At 45.7% G+C, this 11,597-nt stretch overlaps 1 protein-coding gene across 2 annotated transcripts; it reads left to right on the top strand.

The window, feature by feature from the left end:
* Positions 1-7: 7 nt before the first annotated feature.
* On the top strand, positions 8-4,119 carry LOC102442042 (antigen-presenting glycoprotein CD1d-like). 2 transcript variants are annotated; one of them, XM_014450292.2, is made up of 6 exons: positions 8-70; positions 346-651; positions 931-1,209; positions 1,670-1,948; positions 2,909-3,005; positions 3,116-4,119. In XM_014450292.2, the coding sequence occupies exons 1-6, from the start codon at positions 10-12 to the stop codon at positions 3,135-3,137; spliced, it is 1,044 nt and encodes a 347-aa protein (XP_014305778.1). In that variant the 5' UTR covers positions 8-9; the 3' UTR covers positions 3,138-4,119. The 2 variants fall into 2 exon arrangements, with proteins under 2 accessions (XP_014305778.1, XP_006108306.2); XM_006108244.3 differs by having other exon boundaries at positions 2,906-3,005.
* Positions 4,120-11,597: the final 7,478 nt, after the last annotated feature.

Below are 11,597 nucleotides of genomic sequence, written 5' to 3'. Positions count from 1 at the left end.
CCCTGCGACATGGAGTGCTGGCCGGTTCTGCTGCTCTGGGGTCTCCCCCAGATGTGGGCAAGTCCTGACGGTGAGTGGAGCAAGGACGCCTGGGCATGGGTCTGGGAGACAGCGAGAGGGAGCTGGGCTGGGAACCGGGGCGACGCATGAAGGGGGCGGACAGAGGCGCCTGCATCTCGGAAAACTAAGCCGCGAGCTCACGGGTGACTAGGGCCCAGAACTTGGGGCTCCGGGCCTCGGCACCCGGCTCCCGGCTCCAGGGGTGCGGGGTGCTGGGGAGCTGGACGACACCACCCCTCCTGCCCAAGGCCATCAGTTTTGTTTGTTTTCTTCCTTCTCCTTAAGCTCTGCGCCCTCCGGGCCCATCCCATCGCCACTTTCCGGCCGAGCCTCTGAGCAGCACCGGCCTCCGCGTCCTCCATATCTCGCCCTTTGCCAACAGCAGCTGGACGCGCACCGACGGCTCTTTCTGGCTGGGGGCGCTGCAGACCCACTCTTGGGGCAATGGCTCGGACATCCACTTCCTGAGGCCCTGGTCCCAGGGCAAGTTAAGCGACCATCAGTGGGAGCAGCTGCAGCAAGTGTTCTGGGTGTACCGGAGCAGCTTCACCAGGGAGATCCGGGAATTCGCCAAAATGCTGCACTTGGACTGTGAGCTGAGGGATGGGTCCCCGGGCAGCTGTCCGCGGGGAGACAGCGGAGGCAGAGGCCCAGCTGGGAGACTCTGGCCTCACCTGCTGGGATGTTCTCATTTCCACTCCTGCCAGGAAGGTCCCAGCCACTGACTCCCCAAAATATTCCTGGTTCCTCCTGCCCTGGGTCACCCCCTCTCATTTCCCGGAGCTTTGGGTGTTATAGCCCACACATCCATGTCTTTTTCGGTTGTTCCCACCGTTAAACCATTTGATCTCCATCTGTTCCTCTCCTCAGATCCCTTTGTGGTCCAGGTGTCCGCTGGGTGTGAGGTGCACCCTGGAAGCCCCCTAAAAAGCTTCTTCCACTCAGCATTTCAAGGAAGCGATATATTGAGTTTCCAGGGAACTTCTTGGGTGCCAGCCCCCGATGCCCCACATGGGGCCGAGGTGGTCAGCAAGGAGCTCAACAAGGACCAATACGTCAAGGACACATTAGAGTGGCTCCTCAATGACATTTGCCCCCAATTAGTGACGGGCCTCCTTGAAGCAGGACAGCAGGATCTGGAGAAGCAAGGTCAGCCTGCATGTCTCCCCCCCCCCCCCAACCCCCCCCATCCCTCCTCTGTGTGGCTCCATCTGGGTTCTCCATTCCTTTGTGCCTTGGAAGAGAAAGGCTCAGGAGGGGATGGCTAAGGCCTAAGGGCATTATTTATTCCATAGTATTCACTGAGCAACCTTTGGGTTTGTGAGTTCAGTTAAATAAGCACTGGGGTCAAACAGGATCTTTGCTTGAGGGGCAGGATGGGAAGACAAGCAGTAAAGCAGGGTGTGAAACTTGGATATGTTACAGCTGAGCACAGGGCGCTCTAGGAGTGTAGGCAGGGGCGTTTACAGGAGACTGGGTCAGGGAAACGCTAGCACAAATGGATGAAGTGACCGGAGCCTTCGTTTCCTGCGGTGGGACTGTGGGCTGCCTGAGTCAGCCACGGGGCCGGAGCCTCTAATGCAGAGGCCCACTCCCTTGTTGGATACAGTGAAGCCCGAGGCCTGGCTGTCCAGTGGCCCCCCTCCTGGCCCTGGCCGTCTGCTGCTGGTGTGCCACGTCTCAGGATTCTACCCGGAGCCTGTGTGGGTGAGGTGGATGCGAGGTGAGCAGGAGCAGCCGGGCGCTCAGCAAGGGGACGTCCTGCCCAATGCTGACGGGACGTGGTATCTCAGAGTGACCCTGGACGTGGCAGCTGGGGAGGCAGCTGGCCTGACCTGCCGAGTGAGACACAGCAGCCTCGGAGGCCAGGACATCGTCCTCTACTGGGGTGAGAACTAGGGCCCCGCGGGGAGGGGATGTGGTTCTGAAGCACAGAGGGAGGGACAGGCAAGGGTGGGAGTGGACTGATGCAGGACAGAGGGGTTTCAGAGATGAGGCCCTGACCAGGATGGAAAAAGGAGGGGATCCGGGTACAGGACAGAGGGGAATAAAGATCTCAACTCAAAAGGCACTGAGTCAGGATGTTCCATATGCAAGAAATGTGAGACTAAAATCCTCCCAGTTTCAGAAGTAGGCGGCACATGAAGAATCCCAGGAAGACTTATTCCTCAGGCGAGGGGATGGGAGCAGGAGAAGGCAGGGTACACAGGTAGCTGTGGTTCTCCGGCTGCTTCCCGTGGGCGGGCTGAGCACCCTGCACACAGCATGCCATCCAGTCACCTCTCCTCTGAAGCAAGTATTATTCTCACTTTATAGATGAGAACCTGAGGCTCAGCTAGGTCAAGTTATTGCCCACAGCCCCATTGTTAAAAAGAGGAAAGCTGGGTTTAGACTCAGGACTGCCTCGCTGAGGAATTACTGCCCTCCCCTATGTGCTGTGCTATATAAGCTGAAATGGACTGGATTACGGATGCCCAGGCCCTGAGAAAGCTGGGCCCTCTGAACTTCAGGGGAATAGAAGTGGCCACTTTTATTGTTTTTTAATTGATTTCAGAGAGGAAGGGAGAGAGAGATAGAAACATCAATAATGGGAGAGAATCATTGATTGGCTGCCTCCCGCACACCCCACACTGGGGATCAAACCCGGGCATGTGCTCTGACCGGGAATCCAACCGTGACCTGGTTCATAAGTCGATGCTCAACCCCTGAGCTACACTGGCTGGGCCAGAAGTGGCAACTTTAAATGGGAGAGGAAATAAGCACCTGGCACCCTCACATGTGCTGAGACCAGGTGGCTTGAGCTAAGGAGGAATCCAGGGGCTGAGAAACTCCTGTGTTCCTGAAGCAGACGGGAGTCATGTGCCGGTGGGCTGGATCGTCGCAGCAGTACTGGCATCCCTCCTTCTGGTAGGCGGAGGCATAACCTTCTGGCTTAAGAAGCGCAGGTGAGTCTTCTTTTTCCATCTCCTTTCCTCAGCCTTTGTCCCCATTCCCTCTTCCTTCCATCCCCTCTTCCACTTTTCTTAATGGTCTCTCCCTGGCTATTCTCTCACAGGTCTTATCAGGACATCCTGTGACTGTCCTCGCCACACCTGTCTGGAACTCAGGATCTCAAGTTCCCAGGACTTCGGCACCCAGGAATTGAGGAAGAAAGTGAGGTGTCTCGAAGGAGCAGAGAACAATCCCAAGACAGCTCTCATCACGCCCCTTGGCTACTTTAAGAGAATTTAAGCATCCTACCTGTTTAGAAGCTCACGTGGTTCTTAAGAACAGAAGTGCAAACTCAGATACCTACCAGGGACAAGCAGAGAAGGGCCAAAGCGCAGGCACCTGTGGCCATTGTTTAAACGCTGGAGTCTGCAGAGACCTGGAAAGCACTTGTCCTGTCCAGGGGAAGCAGGTCCAGCTGCTTGTTGTCAAAAAGGAAGTCAGACCCTGGGTTGGCTGTGACCTACATTTTTCAAGAAAAGCGGCAGTCTGGATTTTCATGTGCGCGTACCTGATATTAAAATAGTGACTCAAACTTTTACACAATTTAGGGTGTGGAACCCCAAATACACCTCTGCTAGTTAACAACAACTTGGGGGGCTTTCAGTTTGTATCTTTTGGGAAAGCTTGTGGTGGATGTCAATATTGGCAGTTTGAGGACATAATTTGTATTGTGAATTTGGATTTATAAAGGGATATTTCATCTTTTTTTTTTAAAATATATTTTATTGAATTTTTACAGAGAAGAAGGAAGAAGGACAGAGAGTTAGAACATCAATTAGAGAGATCAATCAGCTGCCCTCCTGCACGCCCCCTACTGGGGATGTGCCCGCAACCAAGGTACATGCCCTTGACCGGAATCGAACCTGGGACCCTTGAATCCGCAGGCCGACGCTCTATCCACTGAGCCAAACCGGTTCGGCGGGATATTTCATCTTTAAAAAGAAAGTTAGGTCAAAGAAACAGAGGTATCCTAAGCTTCTACCTATGTAACTTGATTAAAAGAGGAGAAATCCTAGTGTATGTGTATGATATGGAAAAAAACTACTTTGGGGAGGGATATTTCTCACCAATGGGCAGTCATTTTATTCAGACTGGAAGAGGCAGTCATGAAGAGACCCCCACAAACAGCCTCTCTTACTTCTAGCTATTGAGACAATGCATGAAAGGGGCTGAGCATACCTGGGCAAGCCTGAGGTGTAGTGATGCCGGCCTAGCTGTCTTCTTGGTTCTTAGACAGGAGATAACAGGGAGCTAAGCGGAACAGCAGACCTTTCTGGAGCCAAGAAATGAAAAGGTCAAGTTAAAATGATGGGTTGGCTCTCAGGAAAGTCGCCTCTAGGCACCCCAGGGCTCTGAACATCCAGAAAAAGAGAGGCTGCCCTTTGGGAGAGCTTTTGCTTGAGGAAATGAAGATTTGGTTCTTCTCTGCTGGACTCACAGGTCAAACCTAGAATGCAGGTGAAGAACCTGCTGGCTTCTAAACCAATGGTTCCCAAATTGTGTTTTTGTGACCAGTGGCCTCGGCATCACCTGGGAACTTATGAGTTATTTTGGGCCCCACCCCAGAACTACTGAATGGGAAACTTTGGGAGTGGGGCCCAGTCGTCTGTGTGTTAACAAGCCCGCAGGTAATGCTGATATTCAGCTAAAGTTAGAGAACCACTGTTCTTAGACATGTGTAATGCTGTGCAACAAATTTCTCAGAATGTCTAGTGAGAATTTTGGCTTGGGTTAGTCAAGGAAGGCTTCATGGACGAAGGGGAACTTGAAGCAGAACTTAGAGAGGCGGGTAGGTGAACCAGCAAGTGCACTGGATCAGGAGACTGGAGTTCTAGCCTCTGACTCAGTTTCCTCCTGTGCCCATTGGGGCTAATAATGTCAGCCTGCCTACTGATTAAATGTGTGTGTAGGCCCCGATTCATCTGTTAGAAATCTAATAACCAAGGTGATGGGTATTAGAAGGTGGGGCCTCTGGGAGGTGATTAAGTCATGAGGTCTGAGCTCTCAAATGGAATTAGTGCTGTTAGAAAAGAGGTCCCTTCACCTTGTGAAGACAGCAGAAGATGCCATCTAGGATGCGGGAAGTGGGCCCTCATCAAACCCTGAATCTTTTGGCCCCTTGAGATTGGACTTCCCAGCCTCCAATCTGTGAAAAATAAATTTCTATCGCTTATAAACCACCCAGTCTGTTATTTTGTGATAGCAGCCCAAATGGACAAAGACAGATTTTCTCATAGACTTGTCTCCTAGACAAATGTGTGAAATGTGTGGCAAGCTACAATGCCTTCAGAAATGTGTGACCTGTTATTGTTTTTGGTACCACACTGCCCTGGGGAGATGCTCTTCAGCTCAGCTTCCTCAGGCAGCGTCAAGTTGGCGAATGTATCCACTGGGCTTTTACATTCCCAGGCTCTTCTGAAATCTTTTTGAAAATGCTTCAGCCTGAATTGACAGCGGCTCTGGTTCGTTTTTAAGCAATTTTGATTTTTTTGGAAAGTAAACGTATATCCAGAAAATTTTGTCTTCTTTTTTCAAATAGTTCCTATCATCTCAGGAAATTCATTTTAAAATAGGTTAATATTCTATGTATGAATATCATGTTCCTCATTGAGTGCTGTGCTGTTAGTTACTTTATTGACACTCAAATTTATTGCTATAAGTTCTAAATTCATCTTTATGTGCTCAGTGATAATGGATGGAATTCCTCATTATTTCTCCTTTAAAGTCAGCACAATGTTAAGCTTTTATAGTAGAGGGCCCTGGAGAGACACTGTAGGAAGAAGGGGCTCTCCTGCAGTCACCAGCTACTACATGGCAGGTCACACTGTGTTTTGTCATACTGCCTCAGCCTGCCTACTGACTAAATGTTTGTGTACCCCCCGACTCATATGTTAGAAATCTAACAACCAGAGCTCATGGACACTTGGTTGACTTTGCAGCCTAAACCTGGCAAGGACCTTTTCATAGCCCTTTAAAAAAATTATATCTCTATCTCTATTTCTATCTCTATCTCTCTATCCCTATTGATTTCAGAGAGGAAGGGAGAGGGAGATATAGAAACATCAATGATGAGAGAGAATCACTGATCCTCTGCCTCCTGCACACCCCCTACTGGGGATTGAACCTGCAACCCAGGCAAATGTCTTTGACCATTATGGAACCTGGGACTCTTCAGTCTGCAGGCCGACGCTCTATCCACTGAGCCAGACCAGCTGAGGCAGCCCTCTTAACATAATGGATCCATCTTCCAGACCTCCCCCCCAAAAAAATCAATAAGGAAATAGCAACTTTAAATGACACACCAGGATGTCAGAGGAATGGTGGTGTGAGAGATCCCCTTTGTTTCTCCCCATGAAATTTCAACAAGTTGATCAGCTATCACTCAACAAAGGACTCCCTGCTCACAACACAGGCACGTCTGAGAGATCCATGCATTGAAGCATCCAAAGGGGGGCAAATGGGAGCAATCAGGGGAGGCAAGAAGGGAGGAGAGCTAAGAGGGCCATGGGTGCAGCTTCCCAGCTTGGCCCAGAGAGGGGAGCAGGCTGGCTGTAGCTGGTGCTCCCTTGGCTGTGAGGAGCAGAGAATCTCAGGAGGGCACTCCTCATGGAGTGAGTGGTGCAAACTGTAGATGCTGAGAGGCTTGGGCAAGGACGAAGCGCAGAGGTTCTTCCAAGGTTGTCGGAAGGAATTTATCACCAGGCAGTTGGTGTTCCAAACTAAGAAATGGAGCCACAGAGCCCTGCTGTCACTTAGATTCCCCCAAATTGTCTCCCCTTGCCCTTGGTGCTGGGATGTGGAGCACATTATCTGCAAACCTGAGAACTGCTTTGCAGGATTGTTATATATCTCTGTGACTGATCCCTGATTGGGACGCATTGGGGGTGGCCCTGTGGAGGTCCGGGGTTGCCAATACTGAGAGGGAAAAACAAACTCCACCCCCCAACTTTGCAGCCATACTGAAGGCAGCTGCAGAGGTCAGCTTGGGAATTTCCCAGAACTAAAAAACTTGTGATTCAGTGCCACCTACTGGAAAATAAGAGAAATATCTCTTCATGGAAACCTGCTAAAGAAGTGTCAATACATAGCTGCCCAGACAGGGAGGGAGCCCAGCCCGCCAAATAACAAGTTAGTGAGGCAGTTCAGAAAGAAAATGAAAAATCTCCAGAAAGCAAAATGGAACACATGGAAATATGTGATATAAATGACAGAATTCAAGATTGCAGTTCTGAAAACACTCAATGAGATGAGAGAACTTGATTCACTCAGAGCACAAATCACTTGACCAAAGAGATTCAAACTTTAAAAAAGAACCAAACAGAAATTTTTGGGATGAATCACTCAGTTAAGGAGATCAGCAATAAGCTACTGAGCATAGGCAATAGAAGCGACCAGGTGGAGGAAAGAATTAGTAATATCAAAGATAGGAACCTATAATAATAAAAGCATAATTTGCTAATTAGAGCAGACGTCCTTCCGGACGTCCTTCCTTCTAGACACAGCCACAGCAGGCAGGGGCTGCAGCAGAGGTGTCCGAAGCCAGGACCAAGGACTGTGCACAAATTTTGCGCATCAGGCCTCTAGTCTAGAAATAACACAGGGAAGAAGAGAGAGACCTAAGCATAAAAAACATGAAAGTACTCTATAAGAACTATCTGACTCCATCAGAAAAAGCAATAAAAGAATAATAGGCATACCAGAAGATGAGAAAAGAAAGGAATGGAGAGCCCATTCAAACAGATGGTGGATGAGAACTTCCCAAATCATGGAAAGAACTAGATCCTCAAATCCAAGAAGCAAACAGAACACGTAGTTTCCTTAATCCAAATAGGCCCTCTCCATGACATGTTGTATTAAACTATAAAAAATTAATGACAAAAAACATTCTAAAAGTTGTCAGGGAAAAGAAGGAATGACCTACAAAGGATAGCTCATCAATTATCATGCAACTTATCAGCAGAAACTCTATAATCCAGAAGAGAGTAGAACCAAATATTCAAACAACTGAAGGAGAGAAATTACCAGCCTAGAATAATATATCCATCAGTTATCCTGATAATATGAAGGAGAAATAAAGACCTTCAGAGATATACAGAAGATGAGGGAATTTATCATCAGAAAACTTCCATTGCAAGAAATCCTTAAGGGGGTTATTTTACCTAAAACAAAGAACAAAAGGCTCACAACACTATGAGTAAAATCACCAAAAAACTTACATAAAAAACAGGTATAATTTGTGACAACAAAAACATAAAAATGGGAGAGGGTAAAGGTCTGAATTGGCAAATGAGGACAGAGATCAGATGTACTAAAAAAACACCCCACAAAACTACTGTATATATGCAAGTTATTTTTCATAAACCTAATGGTAACCACACAGAAAACCCCCAAAACTGAAACACATAGATTTAAAAAAGAGGGAACAGAGGAAAAAGACATGAAATACCACCAAATAAAAACAACAGACAGAAACAAAAAAGAAAAGAACCAGTGGAGGCACAGAGTTACCAGAAAATATGGATAAAGTAGATATAGTAAATCCTCAGACATCAATAATAACCCTAAATGTAAATGAACTGAATTCACTAATAAAAAGTCACAAGGTAGCAGATTGGATCAAAAAACAAAACCCACCGAAACCGGTTTGGCTCAGTGGATAGAGCGTTGGCCTGCAGACTGAAAGGTCCCAGGTTTGATTCCGGTCAAGGGCATGTACCTGGGTTGCGGGCACATCCCCAGTAGGAGATGTGCAGGAGGCGGCTGATCAATGCTTCTCTCTCATCGATGTTTCTAACTCTCTTTCTCTCTCCCTTCCTCTCTGTAAAAAAATCAATAAAATATATTTTTTAAAAAAGAAACAATTATTTAAAAAAAAACAAAAAAACCCCAACCATATGCTGCCTTCAAGAGACAGCAAAGACAAAGGTAGATTCAAAATGCAAAGACAAAGGTAGAGTCAAAATGAAAGGGTGGAAAATGTTCCTCCAAGCAAATAATATCCACAGAAAAGAGGGTGAAGCATGTGTAGCCATACTTATACCCACCAAAAGAGATTTCAAGATAATGAAGAGACAAAGATGGACAGTTTATAATGATAAAGGGGGCAATACACCAAGACATAGCACTTCTTACTATATATGCACTCAATCAGGGAGCACCATCTATAATAATAAAAGTGTGATATGCTAATTAGACCGGACAGCCGAACAACCTTCTGGATATCCTTCCAGATGACCTTCCAGATGAAGCTGCGGCTGCGAGGGCTGAGCCCCTTGCATGAATTTTGTGCATCAGGCCTCTAGTAATACATAAAACAACTACTCACAGAACTAATCGGAGAAACATACCAAAACATAATCATAGTTGGGGACATAAATATTCCATCCACAGTGCTAGATATACTATCTAAACAAAAATTCAATAAAGAAATATTGGCCTTAAGTGACACACTAGACCAAATGCACATAATCGACATTTACAGAACCTTTCATCCCAGAACATCAGATTATACATTTTTTTCTCCAGTGCACATGGAACATTCTCAAGGATAGACCATATGTGGGGTCACAAAACTAACCTTGACAAATTCAAGAAGGATGAAATTCATATCAAACATATTCTCTTCCAAAAATGCCTTGAAATTAGAAATCAACTGCAAAAAGAAAGTAAAGAAACTCAGAAATATGTGGAGACTAAACAACATACCACTAAAAAAAGGCTGGGTCAAAGAATAAATAAAAGGTGAGATCAAAAGGTATATAGAGACAAATGAGAATGACAATACGACATATCCAAACTGTGATGCACCCAACAGGTGTGGCTCAGTAGTTGAGTGTTGACTCATGAACCAGGAGGTCAGTTCAATTCCTGGTCAGGACACATGCCCAGTTGCAGGCTCAATCCATAGTAGGGGGTATGCAGGAGGCAGCTGACTGATGATTCTCTCAAATCATTGATATTTCTCTCTTTCTCTCCCTCACCCTTCCTCTCCGAAATCATTAGTAACATATTAAAAAAAACTTCTTTGATGCAACTAAAGTATTAATAAGAGGGAAGACTTATCATTATAGGCCTATCTCAAGAAAGAAGAGAAATACCAAGTAAACTAATCCAAAATAAAGGACAGTGAGCTAAACTGTTTTTGTTTTATCTAAATTTAAAATAAATATGAAGAGCAGCAAAACCAAAATAAAATATTTAGTAGATACAACTGCATATAGTAGCATTTATATTGATACAAGTTAATGAGGAAAAATTGCCTTTTTGTAAAAATAATGACTACACAGGTAACTTTCAAAAGCAAAACCTTTACAGGTAAAATTCAACATTTGATTTTCCAATTAGTTTTTACTGTGTATAATTTTTATGCAAAAAAGAATTGATCTGTCTGAATATCCTATATATAGTAAAAGGCTAATATGCAAATTGACCGAATGGTGAAACGATCGGTCACTATAATGTGCACTGACCACCAGGGGGCAGATGCTCAATGCAGGAGCTGCCCCCTGGTGGTCAGTAAGCTCCCATAGGGAGAACACCGCTCAGCCAGAAGCCCTGGGCGGAGCTCACGGCTGGTGAGCGCAACAGCAGTGGCAGGAGCCTCTCCCACCTCCATGGCAGCGCTAAGCTGTCAGTCAGAACATCCCCAAGGCCTCCTGGACTGTGAGAGGGTGAGGACCGGGGTGAGGAACACCCTCCCCCACGAGTGCACAAATTTCGTGCACTGGGCCTCTAGTACTTCTAATAAAATATATATCAATTTGGATAAATAGAGATTATGTAACTGTGATTTTAGAATAATGAAATTAAATTGATTTAATGGAGTTTACTTGGTATACTCTCTTATACATATTTTAGTATGTATAAGAAGATTACAGTAGAGGAATTAACAAAAACTGGAAAAATTAAGATTTTAGATTACAAATGCGATATAGAGATTTTATGTGAGGCTGACTGTAACTATGGGGAAAAATATCGGGTAAATATCCCAGAGTCAAGCTTCACACATCAATATAGTGTACTTGCAAGTTGCAATATTCAGTTTGCCTTATCTTCTTAAAGTGGTGGGTTCAGGTAATGGTCTCAACAGATGCACAGCTGTGGCATCAGGTGAACAGCTGCACACCAGGCATTGGGTTTTTAACTCAGAATAGAGTGAAGGTGAGCAACATAGAATTTCACAGAAATTTCTCTCCAAACTCCAATAAAAAGATGTAACTTTGATGCTTGTGAATGTCTATATTGACTAGGAATCACTGGGAGTTCAACAGTTACTGAACAGACTGACCTACTGAAGATTTCCTATGAAAAAATAATTGACTTATTTTGTGTATATATTATATTTTTTATTTGTTTGTTCATAAAAACCTGCTTGTATCAGTCAGATTTTCTGTCCTGCCTCACATCTTATCAGCCTGCTTTCTCCACAGGCATTGCAAGGCAACAGAACCTAACTTTAGCTTCATTGCATGTCTATTGTGTGTTTCTTTGTCTTTAATGTTAATTAATTAATTAATTTTTAAATTGAATTTATTGAGGTGACACTG

The sequence above is a fragment of the Myotis lucifugus genome, unplaced genomic scaffold, assembly GCF_000147115.1.
Source record: "Myotis lucifugus unplaced genomic scaffold, Myoluc2.0 scaffold_1950, whole genome shotgun sequence".
NCBI classification, from domain to species: domain Eukaryota; kingdom Metazoa; phylum Chordata; class Mammalia; order Chiroptera; family Vespertilionidae; genus Myotis; species Myotis lucifugus.
This window is presented reverse-complemented; position numbering and strand designations above follow the sequence as displayed.